General features: G+C 38.4%; 1 protein-coding gene across 2 annotated transcripts in view; it reads left to right on the top strand.

The window, feature by feature from the left end:
* The first annotated feature begins 1,051 nt into the window (after window positions 1-1,051).
* AFG1L (AFG1 like ATPase) overlaps window positions 1,052-17,230 on the top strand; it is a 192,872-nt gene continuing 176,693 nt past the window's right edge. For both annotated transcript variants that reach the window (XM_032651760.1, XM_032651758.1), the window contains exon 1: window positions 1,052-1,365. In XM_032651760.1, the coding sequence (XP_032507651.1) occupies window positions 1,230-1,365 (136 nt within the window). In that variant the 5' untranslated portion in view covers window positions 1,052-1,229. The remainder of the gene's footprint in view (window positions 1,366-17,230) is intronic.

The following is a 17,230-nucleotide window of genomic DNA, read 5'->3' as shown; positions in this document are numbered from 1 at the left end:
TCCTGTTTCTTTGGAATCTTCTATTGTAGACTAACTACCTAACTTCCTGGAACTCTTTCTAGTGTAGTCTGAAACGTGGCTTTCTCCTTCCTGTAATCCAGTTTTTTTATTTTTATTTTTTTTGCCCCACTGCGCCACCCGGGATCATAGCTCCCCCGACCAGGGATGGAAGCCGTGCCTGCTGCAGCGGAAGCACAGTCTTAACTACTGGAATGCCAAGAAAGTCCCTAGTCCAGATTTTCTTGCTTGCCTGCCTTAGCTCACTCTATTTCCTGTTCTTGGAAGGTCTTCGTTTCCTGTTAAAAATAAAGCTTCTAGAAGGCCTTCCTGATTTCCCAGCCAAAGTGCTCTTTCACTGTTTCCAGAACACCTAGTGGAATCTTTGGTCGCTTTCTTTATCCTTCCTTACCGGATTGCCTGCCTCTTCTGGACAGCAGTTTGTATTCCCAATACAGTTATCATAGTGACTCAAAACATTTTTTGTTTAATCAAATTAGGGCAGATCACTTAGAAATTCCTCCTTAGATACACTGTCCCACAGCCACTCTATCTACTTGTCCATCACGGGCCATTGGCTTTCCCATGTTACACAAATTTTCCATGTTCTTTCAAAACATTTGAGTATATGCCACATTGAAAATGATTTATGCTCTTGAAATACAAAAAGTAAAAATGGTAGGAGCACATTTCATGTACTCTGCCAAAGATGCGTTGGACGCTGGAGGCAAATAAATTGGGGATACCGTTTACGGAGGTAACAATATTTCGTTAAAATATGAAGGCCCACTGGATCACCTACACTTTATTTAGGTTTTGGAATCTCGGTCAGGTACGCTAACCGAAAAGGCTCAGGAGTGGTTACTTGAATACACGCCGCAAACACGTTCTAACTCCTTGAAAATGTTTTTAGATCAGCTGCAGCAGGCGCTGGGCGGACAACTGCCCCTCCCCCCAGCCTAAAGCTGCCCTCCGCCCCGTCCCTTCGCCCGGCCCCCGCGCCGCCGCACTGCATGCTGGGAGTCGTAGTCCCGGTTTGCTTTGCCCGGAGGGATCGAAGGGCATCGGAGTCCAGCTTGCCCTCGAGCTACTAGAGGTCGCGTTCTTCCGCTGCTCCCTTTCGTTCTGTCGGGCGGAGCCTTCCGTGAGCACGGCTGGATTTGTCTGTGCTACCGTCTCTCTTCTGGGTTTCAATAAAGTTTTCCTCTTCCTTCCCCTGTACGGAGCTCAAGATGGCGGCCTCTTGGTCGCCCTTGGTTACCCTGCGCTTAGCGCCGAGCCGGCTGAGAGGAAGATGTGTCCGGTGCAGGGCTTGGGCCGCTGCCCTCCCCACTTCGGTCACCGCCCCTGGAAACCCCTTTTGTAAAGGTTAGTGACTGTATCTGGAGTAAGCCGAGACGACTGCTTATGACCGGGGAAGTCTCGGGGCAGTCACCCTCCCTTCTCGAGCTCCCCAAACTGCCTCCTTGGTTCACGGTTTTCGAGAGGTTTCTTCGAGAGGAGTTCCACCCTCTCTTGCACCGCTGTTACTGCCTGCTCATGAAGGAGCACTGAGGGAGGTGGCCCAGAGTAACTTTCATTTTGAGGGTTAGATGTCGACCCAGGGTTTGTTCCTTCCCGGCTGTTAGAGACCTGGAAACCCAGGTGTGGGGAGTACCTCGCTTGAAGGGATTCAAGTGTGGGGTTGAGGGCTGGGAACTCTTCCAACCTGCCCCATCCCAAGCTCTCCAGGCTGGTGACCTGGGACTGTACCTCTGACATCTGCAGGCCCTGCGTGCTCTCTGGATTGCGGGAATGCAAGTGTACTGACATTCTCAGATTGAGGGGTCGATTCTTTGTGTTCTTTTCAAGTCCTAGAGGCTTCAGCGAGGCGTATTTTGTCACTGGGCTTGCATCATTCATTCATTCTTTCAAATTGTTATTCATCAGTGAATGAACCTGTATTTTGAGTAACCAAGGCCACAGGAGTGCTAGTTTTACTATATTCATATACTCCCACTAAATTGCGGGCTACTCAAAGGCAAGGACTGGGTGTCATTGTTTCCTCAGCACTTAGCACAGTGTTTGGCACCTGATGGGCAGATATATTTTTTGAGTGAATGAATGACGTTATTCTTATTGCTCCCTCATCCACATACTTAAGCTTTCCTTTTTAAAAAAAATCTCCAGGAACCCCACCCTTATACATCTTAATAAACTGATTCTCATTGGCAGTTTACCTAAACCTCTATCAGTCTTTGATTATTATCATAAATAGAGTTAAAATTAATACTAAAACTGTGATTAAGTCACCTTAGGTTTTACTGTAAAGTGTAGCATAATCCACTTACTGTATAATGGAATATTTTGGTAGCATGAGGTTTCGATCTTAATATAAACTATTTAAAAAAAATTTTGGAATAGGCTATACAAGCAAATAACACAAAATTCAAAAGGTACAAGAAGGAATTCGGTAAAATGTTGACTTTCTTCCACTCCTGTTCCATAGCCGTTTAGTTTTCCTTCCCAGAGGCAACTTCTCATACTTGTTTCTTATGTATTCTTCCAGAGACATTCTGTATATATCCACCATATATATTTATAAATACCTGAATTAAAGAAAAATAGAAGTGGTAATATACTATACACACTGTTCTGGTCCTTTCTTTTTTTTCATGTAGTATATCTTGGAGATCATTCCATATAAATACGTGTAGAACTGCCTCTTTTTTGGCTGCCACAAGGCATGTGGGATCTTAGTTCCCCAACCGGGGATTGAATGGGCCCTCCCTGCATTGGAAGCTCAGAGTCTTAACCACTGGACTGCCAGGGAAGTCCCTGTACCTCATGTTTTAAATGGTTAAAATAGAATTCCGTTCAATGCATGTACCATAATTTATGAAAATTAGGATTTAAGGAACATTAGCATAACAACATGAGCCTTAATGTTTGTTCTGGGTCATGCAATATGCTAAATGCTCATCTTGTTTAATTCCCGTTATCCTCATTTTGGGGATGAGGAACCCAAGGTTGCAGAAGTTATTTGGCTAGTTAAGTGGCAGAATTTTTTTTTTTTCTTTTTTGCGGTACGCAGGCCTCTCACTGTTGTGGCCTTTCCCGTTGCGGAGCACAGGCTCTGGACGCGCAGGCTCAGCGGCCATGGCTCACGGGCCCAGCCGCTCCGCGGCATGTGGGATTTTCCAGACTGGGGCACGAACCCGTGTCCCCTGCATCGGCAGGCGGACTCTCAACCACTGCGCCACCAGGGAAGCCCCAGAATTTGTTTTGAATTTGGACATTTGATGAAAATGCAGTTAGAGGTCAATTTAATTGTAACTAAAGTTGCTCCTTCCCCCTCTTTAAGTAAAAGAAAAATTTAAGTTGAAACGTTATTCAGTATTTAGAGTCTGATTTAAGTTTGTTTTCTATCGTTTTCTTGATGTTTTGGGGGGGTATTTACTGTTGACATTTGTTTTATCTCCTTTTTTTCATCTTTTCAAGCCTACTGTTTACTGCAGTGTAATGTGAGGGAAGCACATTACACTTAATGTTAAACAAAAGAAGGAAGTAGATAAAGGAAAGGAATGAGGGGAAAGGAAGAGCATGTTCTTTGTTTTTGTGCTTCATTTCTTTCTTACATTTTTTTTTCCTTAATTAATTAATTTATTTGGCTGCATGGGGTCTTGGTTGCAGCATGCGGGATCTAGTTCCTTGACCAGGGATCGAACCCGGGCCCCCTGCATTGGGAATGCAGAGTCTTAGCCACTGGACCACCAGGGAAGTCCCCACCTAAGCTTTAATGCCAGCCTTGGCTCTAAGACATTTTGGTAACTGGAAACGTGAAAACTTTAGGGGTCCTAAAATGGTGTTCATTCATATCACCTAACTTTAAATTCCTTAGGAAGTACAAATTATGAATTCCATTTTGCCATATATATATTTCCATTAGTCAGATTATTAAACAATTGAAAGTATCAATAAAATTTGGTATCTTAAATAATTTAAGTATATATGTCAATTTTGATATTACTGCTTGTTTTCTTTTAGGTCTAAGTGTATCTTCATTTAATGTAACAGTTATTCAGTCTCCAGATAGTTATGGGGAAACATTTTATTAGAAATCAGAGTGGTCATGGTGTGGGTAGAAAATGCCTCGAGATTGCTAATTCAGTTGAAGTCTTGTATTAAGTGTATGGAGGGGGAAAGTGAATGAAATTGGCTCCCAGGCCTTGAATAGCTTACAGTCTTGGGAGATGGATTTACAAGAGCTAATGTTTATTGAGCCCTTTCTGTGTTCCAGGCAGTCTGCTAGCCGTTTCTTTCTCTCATAATTTTATCTTCATAAAAACTCTATTATAAAATTATTTTAAAATTTTAAAAAAAGTTTTATTTTTTAATGTTTCTTTTTAAAAATTTTATATTGGAGTATAATTGATTTACATTGTTGTGTTAGTTTCAGGTGAAACTGAATTGCTTTAGTGATTCAGTAAAGTGATTCAGTTATACATGTACATATATCCTTCTTTTTAAGATTCTTTCCCTATATAGGTTATTACAGAGTATTGAGTAGAGTTCCCTGTGCTATCTATAAAGGTATTGTCATCTCTATTTTATAAATGACTAAACAGGCATGGCTACTCAAGTGGTATTTGAGCCCAGGCATTTTCCCTCCAGAAGCACAAACTTAACAAACCATTGTGTTCTACTAGCTCTTTACCGTGACAATGAACATTAACACCACCATAATCTAGGCCTATCTGAAGTGTTGTAGGACTACAGAGGAGAAAGCAGCTCTGCTTGGAGAGGGGAGGGCTTTTTAGCAAAAGTGTGGAAGTGAGCTGCACCTGGCCCTTATTGGTGTATGTATAAGTCCCTCAGGGGGAGCAGCTAGAGAGGAAGCTTGGCAGGTGGGCTGGATTCTGGTTAGAAGAGTCCTGTATAGTATGCAAAGATGTGTAGGCTCAGGGGGATACTGCTGACGATTTCTTAAGAAGAGAAGTGATCAGGTCCATTTTAGCATGATTATCCCTGTGGCTACCTGAAAAACAGGTCAGGAATGCCTGGATGGGGGAATATTGGAAGCTTGGTGATTTTTTAGGAGGAAGTTGTAGTAGTTTAGGGAGAGTGATTTAGGCCCTGAATTACTGCTGTGGTAAAGATGGAGAGCAGGGCAGCAAAGGAGGGAATTCAGAGACCCTGCTTTGGTAAAATTGACAGGATCTGGGGGAGACAAGGAAAGAGAGGAGTTAAGGTCAATTTGGGTTTCCTAGTTTGGGTAATTTAATGGCATCAAATTCCGTCTATCAAAGGAAACTAAACAAATGAAAAGTAAGGCCAGAGGCATTTTAGGGAGAGGTTCCATTTTGGATATGTTAAAGTTGAGGTGTTAGTGATAATTCCAGGTAAACAAGTCTAAGTAGTTGTAGGAAATATGGGATCTGAGTCTAAGAAAGGAAATATGAGGTGTTGAGAGCCATGAGAATGGAAGAACTAGCCTTGAAATATTTGTAGAATGAAAAGGAGAAAAGGCTAGGGATGAGTTCTTGAGGAAAACTGATGTTTTATGAGCAGAAGGTGACCTCATCAGAGAGCAGTTAGAGAGGTCATAGGGGAAATTGGAGAGAAGCCAAGGAAGAGAACGCTTCTGTTTTCTAAAACTTAAAACCAGCGTATCTATTTTACTTAAGCTAGCCTTAGAAATTAAGTTTCTTTCTTTCTGTTTTTTTTTCTTACTTTTTGGCCACACCGTGTGGCATGTGGGGTCTTAGTTCCCAGACCAGGGATGGAACCTGCACCCCCTGCAGTGGAAGTGCGGAGTCTTAACTGCTGGACCACCGGGGAAGTCCCAGAAATTAAGTTTATTTCATAGAGGCAAGGTAATATGACAGTCACACCTTGTGATTTCTTATCATTGTAGTGTCCTTCTGTATCTCAGTGTTATATTTTTAGATCTCTATATTAACTGAAGATTCGTATTTACCTTTAGTCACAATCTCTTCTTTAGTACATGTACATTGGAGATCTTGATTAGGTATTAATGTGAGTAGAACTCAGCCATATGAATTGGTATTATTTATTGGCTGTATAGATTAGTGGTTAAGAAAATGGATTTGGACTTTTATTACCCAGTTAGATGAACACCCTGTGTGAAACTTCATGTTTCTTGGATTTCCGTTAATGTTTATTATTATATTAGAAAAGGTTCATGCCTGCTCCTGAGACTATTAACTTCATGATAATGGTTTCTTTCAGTCAGTTTTTTTTTTTTTAAGCATAGCACAACTTATTACATGGCATAGCTAGTGCTCAGATGTAGTTCTGGGGTGGAGGGTGGGCAGATGAAATAGGGTGGGTTCAAGAGTAGAACCCATTAGAAAGGAACTTTAGAAGTCCAGAGATGGATTATTGATCTACTGTAGATTTGCACTATGTTATACCTCAAGAGCTTCATTCTGTTTGTTTAAGCAAATGATGAATATTTAAATGGGTTTAACTATTTTTTAAAAATTAACTTTTTTTTTGGCTGCGTCGGATCTTAGTTGCGCCAAGTGGGCTTCTTTCTATTTGCAGCGTGCGGGCTTAGCTGCCCTGCAGCATGTGGGATCTTAGTTGCCTGACCAGGCATCTAACCGGTGTCCCCTGAATTGCAAGATGGATTCTTAACCACTTAAATCCTGGTTTTACCTATTTTGGATTTGTCTTTTCACAAAAGTACCACAGAAATAATAGATGTCAAAGGCCCAGTGCAATAATACGCTCTATAAATTCTGACAGAAGGTCATGTAGCCTCAGCTTGACTATATCTAATACTGTTTCCCTAGGCCACTCATATATTTTTCTTGCTTGTGACTAAGATTTGTTCTAATTTCTCTTTTAAGAGCCTTTCGAATATGTCTGTTCTTCCTGCTGTGTTTTGTCTTCCTTGCCTAAGGTCCTCTGTTGAGGTCCCATTTTTATGTGTACCCTGCTGGAGGTACCTCATACTTTAATCTCCAAAATCTTTTTTCATAACCTTCTTTCACTGTCCTACTTGTCCTTCTTATTTCTTCTCTCCGTTCAGCTCATCCTAGAAGATACTTTTCAACACATTATCTATCCATATTCTTGACCAGGTGTGCCAGTTTTCAACAATTTTTAAAGCCTGAACATGCAGTTCTTAGTGTAGTTACTTCAAAGCTTCATAATGCAATTTGTATCTTAAATGTAATTCCTGTAGATTCCATTTAAAAATTCTTATTTATATATTTGTGTAAAAAATTTAAAATAAATGAACATAACAAATAGACGTTATTTTTCTTTATTGTTTGAAAGAAAATAGACCCCTTAGGTCTCATTATTAAATAGTGTTTGAAAAGGGTGAATATTAAGGAGTTACTCAGTATGCTAGGCCATGCCTATAATTACTTCAGAATAGCTTTATTCAGATTTTTAGGCAGTATTTTACTGATTTGTTATGAAATTTAAGTACTGTTTTTTTTCTTTTGTAAAGTTACACACATTGGCACATTTAAGATTAGCTTCGAAAGGAAAAGAATGATAACTGGCAAGCATTTAGTTTTAATTTTCATAATTTTTCTATTTAAATCAAAAGCACCCTTTTAAAGCCCCTGAATCATCCTTTTATAAATAAAGTAAATGCATTCCTTGATGATGGCTTATGTTGTTTTTTTAAAGAAAGAGTTTAATTAAGATTTGATTTTCTTCTATTCTGCACTTTGTTTATTCATCACTGAATCAAACATAGGTGTTTAATGTCACTGGTAAATCTGACTTTTTGGGTCATTGATGGCCATTGCAGTTTTCGAAAAAAGCAGCTATTTCTCTTTGGGATATGAATAGAACATAATAGAGCATAAACGTGCTGCCTGTGACCTTAGCATGGGCTTCTGTCATTGTAGGAGAACATTTCTGGTCAGTGGCCACTGTTTACAGTTTGTTAAAATCAACACAAATGTACAAAACACTCATGAATAATTGTGAACACAGTATTTGAATGGATGCTTAATAAATATGCATTAAAAATATAATTACAGTAATGAAGTTACAGCTGAAATTTTAATCCAGCCCTTTAGAAATATTAAATGTGCTTTTCCTGATTGTGCATTTTTTGCACAGCAGTTGGGTAAACATTTTACACTGGAAATCTAAATTCCTTATATAGTTTTGATTTCATTTAACTAAGCGTGTGTTCTTTTTTGGCAACAATCTTCTTTCTCTTTGTGAAGAAGTGAAGCTCATTTTATTCCATAACTGTTACTAAGAAGAATTTTGATCAGTTCTGTCATAGGACTAATGAACATATGGGATACCAGATGAATAATAAAATGTGACCTGGAAAGACTAGATTGTGATTTTGGTTTCATCCTACGGTACTGGATCAATCATTTAATTTGGTATTTCTTTTTTCTCATCTGTAGAATGGGATTAGTCATCCTAACTCTGCCTTTCTCACGTGTCATCTATGAGGCTCAGATAAGTTATTATATAATACGAGAAAGTCCTTTGAAAATTATAAGAAATGTTATATAAATGTAGGGCTATGCTGGGAGTAATTGAAATATTAATATCGAAATGCTAGAGGTGGTAGATTCCAGTCAGTGAATAGGAATGGGATGAACTCAACTCTATGTATAATTACTAAAACCATTTTGATTTTCAGGGAGACTAACTTATATTAACAATGGCAAAGGGCTCAGTCTGATTTCAGTGCTTTGAATTCCAGAAAACGAAGTTTTGATTTTCTAAGATTGTGCAGAGGGCCTCTATAGATAACCAGGGATGGTTATTGTTATCCTGGACTTAACTACCTTTTCTCTGGATATTCTGAATATCTAGAGGGTCTTAGAAAATATGAGCTACTGCTTTCGTCATGATGTTTCAAAGAAGGCTATTGAAATTTGATTTATAGTATGCAGGTAAGTCACTAAGGTAAATTATCTTAATTTAGTAAGATACTGCTTATGAATACTGTTTTCAAAGGAACTCAAGTTGTTAATTATTTGCTGTGCAGCAAGATATGAAGATAACATTTCATGGGATCATAGAATAATAGAGCTGAAGAGGACCTCTGGGTTATGTAGTTAAATGTCAGGTGGGAAGGTAGTTTCTGCCTTTATTGTTTCTTTTTGAGGCATCCTGTTCATTTTTATGTAGCCCTAATTGCTAGAAAATTCTTTAAGTAGAATTCTTCAAGTAGTGCTTTTCTGTAACTTCTCCTCATTCATCTTGACTCTTTCCCCAGGCACAACTTATATAACTCTAGTTCTCGTGTGCTTATGACAGTTTTTTAAGTATATCTTATTCATTTATATAGTCATTTATTCATTTATCATATTATTGGTTGCCTCCTTGTCCCAATTCCATTTGACAAACTTTAAAACATTAGAGACATATTTCTCCCATTCATCTGTTCATTCATTCCCCAAATATTTCTTGGTGCCATCTGTATGCTAGACACAGAGTACTGGGATGTTGTTACTCTCTCCTCAATGTCAACTGTCTCTTGTCTTATCAGTCAAATCTTATGACATGGTTTCTAGATCCTTGAACTACTTCCCTTCTTGAGATTACAGTCTGCTTTCTGAATGTCACTCTGAAAATGTGGCCCACATATCTCAATATATTCCTTCGGACATGTCTGGCCAGAGCAGTATTTTAGGTTACCTTTTCTGTGTCCTGTTGCATTAAGTTGGTGGCCAGGTCATATTCATGTCTCACCTTAAGACTCCTAGGGCTATTATAAGACAGGTCTCTTGTTTGTATTTGATTAGTTATTTTTTCTATTAAAAATAAATTATTTTTATTATAAAAATACTATATGTGCATAGTAGAAAATACAGGAAAGATAATTACTGTTAACTTCATTTTTATTTTTTAAGCATACTTATTAAAGTATAAGATTCATTTAGTAAAGTACGCAAGTGGTAAGTGTAAAGCCTACTGAATTTTCATAAAGAGAATAGATTTGTGTAAATACAACCTAAATCAAGAAATAGAACATTTGTAGTACCCAGAGGCTCCCATTGTGCACTCTCCAAATCACTAGCTTTTTACTCCCAATGGCAATCAACATCCTGATTTATGTTACTATTGATTTATCCTTTCATCTCTTCTTTTTTCTTTTTTTTATTTTAATTAATTAGTTAATTTATTTTTGGCTGCGTTGGGTCTTCATTGCTGCACGCAGGCTTTCTCTAGTTGTGGTGAGCGGGGATTACTCTTTGTTGCGGTGCACGGGCTTCTCATTGCGGTGGCTTCTCTTGTTGCAGAGCACAGGCTCTAGGTGCACAGGCTTCATTAGTTGTGGCATGCAGGCTTGTGGCTTGTGGGCTCTAGAGTACAGGCTCAGTAATTGTGGTGCATGGGCTTAGTTGCTCCGCTATCCTTTCATCTCTTGATGGACACTTAAGTTGTTTTCATGTCGTGGCTATTTAAATAATGCTGCAATGAACATGGGGGTGCAGCTATTTTTTTGAGATAGTGATTTTGTTTCCTTCAGATAAATACTCATAGGTGAAATTGTTGGATTCTATTTCTTAATGAATTATGCCAGCTTTATAGATTGCAAATATTTTCTGTCATTCTGTGTGTTGTATTTTCACCTTCTTGATAATGTCCCTTTTTTTTAAAAAAAAATTATTTATTTGGCTGTGCCAGGTCTTAGTTGCAGCATGAGGGCTCCTAGTTGCAGCATGTGGGATCTAGTTCCCTAACTGGGGATTGAACCTAGGCCCCGTGCATTGGGAGCACGGAGTCTTAACCATTGGACCACTAGGGAAGTCCCAATAATGTCCTTTGATATACAAAAGTTTTAATTTTGATGAAGTCCAATTTATTTTTTCTTTGGCTGCTTTGATGTCATAGCTAAGAAATCATTGCCTAATCCAAGGTCATGATGATTTAAAATTATGCTTTCTTCTAAGCATTTTAAAGTTTTAGCTCTTACAGTTATGTTTTTGATCCATTCCTACTGGGGTTTAATTGGGAGTCCTTAAGTCTGAGTTTCACAGGCGATTGTGATGTCCAGACAGGATTGGATTTAGAACGTCCACACCTGTTAAGAGAGATCAGGGATTGGCAGCCTTTTTCTGTAAACATTCAGATAATACTTTTGTCCTTGCCTGCCATGATCGCCGTTACAACTTTAGCTGACTCTCCATATTTGTGAGTTTGGCATCCGCGGATATAGTGGGCCAACTATTCATTGTACTGCACCATTTTATATAAGGGACTTGAGCATTTGTGGATTTTGGTATATGCAGGAGGTCCTGGAACCAATCCCCTGCAGATACTGAGGGACAACTGTACTCAACTCTGGTGTTGTAGTGTGTAAACAGCCAGAGATAGTAGACTAATGTGTATGGCCGATTTGGCCTGCAGGCTGCTGTAGTTTGCAGACCACTGGACTAGGTAAATATTCATGTATACTTCTTTTTTTGGTTTGAAATTTTTTATATATCTACACTTTAAAACCATCTGGAAAGTATTTTGGTATGCAGTATGAGGGGATAATCTAAATTAATTTTTCTGTTGTCTTCCAGTTGTCCAGATGTCACTTGTTGAATAATCTCTTGGCTCCCATTGCTTAATTCATTTATTCAACAAATATTTGTTGTGTGCCCATCATATGCCAGGCATTGTAGGTGCTAGGTATACAGTGAATTAAATAGGCATGGTACCTTCCCTCTTGTGGCTTGCAGCCTAGTTGAGAGAGACAGACATAAAATAAATAACAAATAGATAATTACAAGTTGGGTGATAAAAGAAAAGAACAGTGATAATATTTGGTATGCCTCCCTCTTTCATTATATATTAAATTATTCCCTGAAGACTTCCTTTTAGAATATCTATTCTATTCATTGATCTTTTGCTCATAGTGTTTTATATTTATTTTCTTATCTGGTAGTCAAGATCCCCCTCATTACTTTGCATCTTCATGATTTTCTAAGGATTTTGGATTTGGATTTTGGTGGAACTGTATTTAATCTGCAAATTAATTTCTGAAGAACTGACAATATTATAATGTTGTGCATTTCTTTTCGATAACACTGTGTCCAGTCTCCCAAATTTTCATTTATGCCTTTGAGAAAGATTTTAGTTTTCTTCACATAGATCTTACAAATTGATTGTTACTATGACTCTTCTTTATTCTAGACTTTTTATCTTAATTGTAAGTGGGATCCGTTTTTTTTTTTTCTATTGTATTTCCAACAGGTCATTGCTAATACGTTAGAAAGATAAAGCCATTAAAATGTTTTCCAGTATTCTCCTTTGCTTAAGAACTGGTATAATTAAGCCATTGAGTTCTTTAAAATTCATAAGTGGCTTCCTGGAAACTTCAGGATTAAATTCAAACTGCTTATCGTTGTAAGGCCCTGTGTCACCTGGTTCCTTTGTATTTTTCTAGTAGCCCAACTCTTGCCCCCTTTGCCTTTCACTTTATATCTCAATACTGAACTTGTTTCATTTTCTTCAGTGTACTATCCTCTCATATTTTAGAGCCTTCTCCCAGCTTAATGCATTTCCTTCCCTTCCTTCCATTTTTCCCTGGTTAACTCCTGTTTGTCCTTTTGCTCTCAATTGAAACATCATTTCCTCTGAGTACCCTTATCTCCTTAAGCTAGGTTACTAGCTTTGGCTCTGTGATCTCATAGCATCCTCCTCTTCCCTTTACTTCATACCACACTTTGTTAAAGTTGTTTATCCACTTGTTTATATCTCCCCCAGTGCCCTGTTGGTATTTTGAGTGCAGTTATAGTGTCTGTCTAGCTAGCTGTGTTTGAAGTTTTCAGTACAGAGCTTTACACTCTGTAGCTGCTTTATAATTTGTGAAATTAGTTGTTGCTTGTTCAGTTTTTCTATTTAATAGGTTTTCAAATGATTCTTTTCAATATAATTAAGTTTTTGAACCTAATTGCACCTGTCGGTACTTGTATCCCATTGTGTAGCACGGCAACATCATCTTGACTGTGATACAGCACTGATTTGTCTCTTTGTGTCATCTTTGTATTTGAGGGCTAGGTCTTCATTTAGTGCCAGATTTTGTTCTCAAAGCTCAAAAAGGTGTACACAAATCTAGTTAGTCAAAATCCTTAAAAGCCAGCTATGTGAAATGTAAGGGCTTTTAGATTTATATGGAAAGGAATTTCTTTCCTCTAACACTTCACCTTTGGGCTTTTAGTAAAAAAGCTGCTGACTCACAGACATAGAAAACAAACTTATGGTTACCAAAGGGGAAAGACGGGAGGAGGGATAAATCAGGAGTTTGGGATTAACAGATGCACACTACTATATATAAAATAAACAACAAGGACCTACTATATAGCACAGGGAACTGTATTCAATATCTTGTAATAGCCTATAATGGAAAAGAGTCTGAAAAAAGAATATGTATATGTATAACTGAATCACTTTGCTGTACAGCTGAAACTAACACAGCATTGTAAATCAACTATATTTCAATTAAAAAAAAATCTGCTGCTGCTGCTGCTACCGAGTTTTACAAGAGTGCCGTTTATTAGCAGAGGCAGGTTGAGCCCAGAGTGCAGGTAGGGCAGAGCTCGAGCTGGGCCTGAGTAGGATGGAGACCCAGGAGGGGTGGATTGTTGGTTGCTCCAGGAGGCTTGAGTACTTCAAATTAGAGGGCCTGAGAGAGGTTTGTGTTTTTTCTGTTGCCTGGCTATGATAAATGGGAGCACAATCTTCACTTGTCTGTAGTGTTATGGTGATTTTAATGAGGGCAATATCCTGGTGGTAGTTTGGGGTCACTTAGCTTGAGATCTTATCTTGCCTATTCACTTAAATTTTCTAACATTTTGTGGTGTTTTAGTTTCCTCATTTGTAAGAAATAACAATATGTACCTTAGAATTTTTTGGAGAAGATAATATATAGAATACCTTTCAGAATTCTATCACTCATAAATTTTCAAATGAATCCAAGGTCTGTAAAGAAAACCTTAAGTTGTTAAATGAACCTAAAGCATATAACTTTTCTGGGTTACATGGATACCTCTTGTAATCTGTTAATTTTGTATAACATCCTTAATTCTACTGAAGTAAACACATGTAATGCCTTGAAGTAGTCAAGACTCATCACAGATCGTATTGAATATTTCTGAACATACAACCGTCTAGGAAGGAATAATGCAAAAAGATAGTTTTCTTTACCTTGAAAACTCTTTAAATTTGTATGGTCATGTGTTATCTTGCATATCTTCAATTCTTTCCTTTAATCATAGGATACTTTCGAGCTGAGAAATCTTTACAGAATGTTTTTGAGCTGAACCCCACTTTACTGACAAGTTGTATGTAAAACTTCTGCACATTAAACTACATCTCTACTGATTTTGAGTATGAAGTTGGAGATGGATTCTCAAAAAATATTTAACCTCAGGTATTAAAACAAAAAAACCTTAAGGGTGAAGCAAACCTTTAAAATAATATTTCTGAAAGGAAAATGCTTACTTTTTGTTGAAATAGTCTGGTCCACCATTTTGCTTAAGTCTCTAAAGAATATCTCTAAGACTTTCTTAACTATCTACCTTTGTGTAGAATTTGAAATTCCATTCCAATTTAAAGCACCAAAAAACACAGAGACCACACATCCCCTTTGTTGTTATTTCTCAGCTCTATGGAGACAGTGTCAACACAGTTAAGCTTTATGACATATGTTTTAGTCAGGGTTCTCCAGAGAGACAGACCCAATAAGGTGTATATACATTTAGAAAGAGATTTATTATAAGGAATCAGCTCATGCAATTACGGAGGTTGACAAGTCCCAAGATCTACAGTCAGCAAGCTGGAGACCCAGAGACCCAGGAGAGTTGGTAGTGTAATTCCAGTCTGAGTCCGAAGGCCTGAGATCCAGGAGAGCCCATAGTGTAGTTCTAGTCCAAAGACTGGCCGGCTTAAGACCCATGAAGAACTGATGTTTCAGTTTGAGTTCAAAGGCAGGAGAAAACCGATGTTCCAGCTTAAAGGCAGTCAGGGGGAAGGAGTTCCCTCTTACTAAGGGGAAGGTCAGCCTTTTGTTCTGTTCAGGGCTTCAAGTAATTGGATGAGGCCCACCCACATAAGGGAGGACAGTCTACTCAGTCTTCCGTTTCAGGTGTTAACCTCATCAGAAACATCCTCACAGACACATCCAGAATAATGTTTGACTAAATGTATAGGCACTCGATGGCCCAGTCAAGTTGCCAAATAAAATTAACTATCACAACATATGTCAAGATTATTGTCCTCAGTGTGTGAGCAGCATTTCCCCTCATGTTCTTAAGGTGCTTGCAGCAGTCCAGCTATCTTAATTTCACAGGTAAAAGTACAAAGGCAGGAAGGAATGAGTTTCTGTCCTGGTCTCCTTTTGAAGAGTATCAGGAGAAATTTTGGCAGAAGCTGACTTCCTCTTAGGCATCGTTGGCTAGGATGGTGATCATGTGCCCAAGCTGCCATGATCCAGAGTCAAAATGGTGGAGTCAGGAGATAAATCTGGAGGGTATGACTCTGGAGCCCATGCTGCTTCCACTATAACATCCTGCCTCCCTGCTGGACCTGTAGGTACAAATGCTGGCTCTGCCACTGCCTAGCTATGGGAACATGGACAGGTTACTTACTTAGTCCCTCTGTGCCTTAGTGTCTTCACCTTTAAGGTAGGAATATGTTAGTACCTGCATCATAGGGTGGTTGTGAAGATTAAATGAATGAAGGTATGTAAAGTACTTAGAAAAGTACCTGGCACTTAGTGAGTACCCACTAAAGGTTAGCAATTGTTGCTGCTGTTGTTATTAACTATATGATCTTGGTCAGTTTACTTAACCTGCAACTTGCAGTGCTAACTCTCTGGTCCAAATCATAGACATCTCTGAACTGTACTATTGTTAAGAGTTTCCTAACTAGTCTCTCTGCTTCCACTTAAAAAAATTTACATATATATGTATTATATATATATGTATAATAGTTTTATTGAATACCATACAATATAAAAATACATACATATATAAAAATATATGTATATTATATATAATATATAATAGCATTATTGAATATCATACTATTCCTCCATTTCAGCTTTCCTTTTGAATTTCTATTATCTTATTTTCTACAAATGGATTAATCTTTTAAAAAACAAATTGTGACACACCCCTGATCAAAACCTTCTACTTGATCGTAATCCTATCACATTCACACTATTTACCTTGGCTTACAAGACCCTACATGATCTGGTCCTTCCTCTCCTTTCCAACTTCACCTTGTAACATACTCCACCTTGTTCATTTAAATCAGCCACGTAGACTTTCTTTTCTTTCTTTGAAAACGTGAAGCTTATTTCCATTTTCACTTTAGGGTTTTTGCCAGAGCTCTTTGCTCTGCCTGGGAAGTTCTCCCAGATCTTCCTCTGGGCTGACTCCTTTGGGCATTCAGGTGTCAACTTATGTCACTTCCACAGGGAAGCTTTTCCTCATAATCTATAGGAGTCCTCAGTCATTCCCTAGCATAGTGCTTCTCAGTCTTCAGTGTGCATATGAAACACCTATGTATTTTGTTAAAAATGCAACTTTTGATTCAGACCCCTAGGGTAGGGCCTGAGATTCTGTACTTCTGTTGAGCTCCCTGGGGATGCCATGCTGTTGGTCAGAGGTCCTAGGATATCACTCTGTTTTATTTTCACCAGCATACTGATTATTATGTGATCTGTTGTTGCTCTTTATTTAATTTTTTGTCTCTCTTCCCCTTGACTGGAGGGAAGGCTCCATAAGGAAAGAAATTTGTTTTTAATTGTTGTTTCACCAGTGGCATGAATAGTGCCTGAGCTATAGTTGGTTCTCAAGAAACCTGAGTGAATGAATCAATGAACAGATTTATCCATGGATTTTTATTTTAATTATTATTTTTTTAACATCTTTATTGGAGTATAATTGCTTCACAATGGTGTGTTAGTTTCTGCTTTACAACAAAGTGAATCAGCCATATGCATACATATATCCCCATATCTCCTCCCTCTTGCGTCTCCCTCCCACCCTCCTTATCCCATCCCTCTAGGTGGTCACAAAGCACCACACGGAGCTGATCTCCCTGTGCTATTTGGCTGCTTCCCACTAGCTATCTGTTTTACATTTGGTAGTATATATAAATCCATATCCATGGATTTTTAAGTTATTTGTATAATAGGATTATTGTGAGGAGTAAAACAAATAATTATGTTAAGTTACTTAACCTAGTCCCTGGCACACAGTAGGTGCTCAATAAATGTGAGCTGCTA

Source organism: Phocoena sinus, chromosome 12 (genome assembly GCF_008692025.1).
Source record: "Phocoena sinus isolate mPhoSin1 chromosome 12, mPhoSin1.pri, whole genome shotgun sequence".
NCBI lineage: Eukaryota > Metazoa > Chordata > Mammalia > Artiodactyla > Phocoenidae > Phocoena > Phocoena sinus.
The sequence above is the reverse complement of the archived record's forward strand: the minus strand, read 5'-3'. Positions and strand labels throughout refer to the sequence as shown.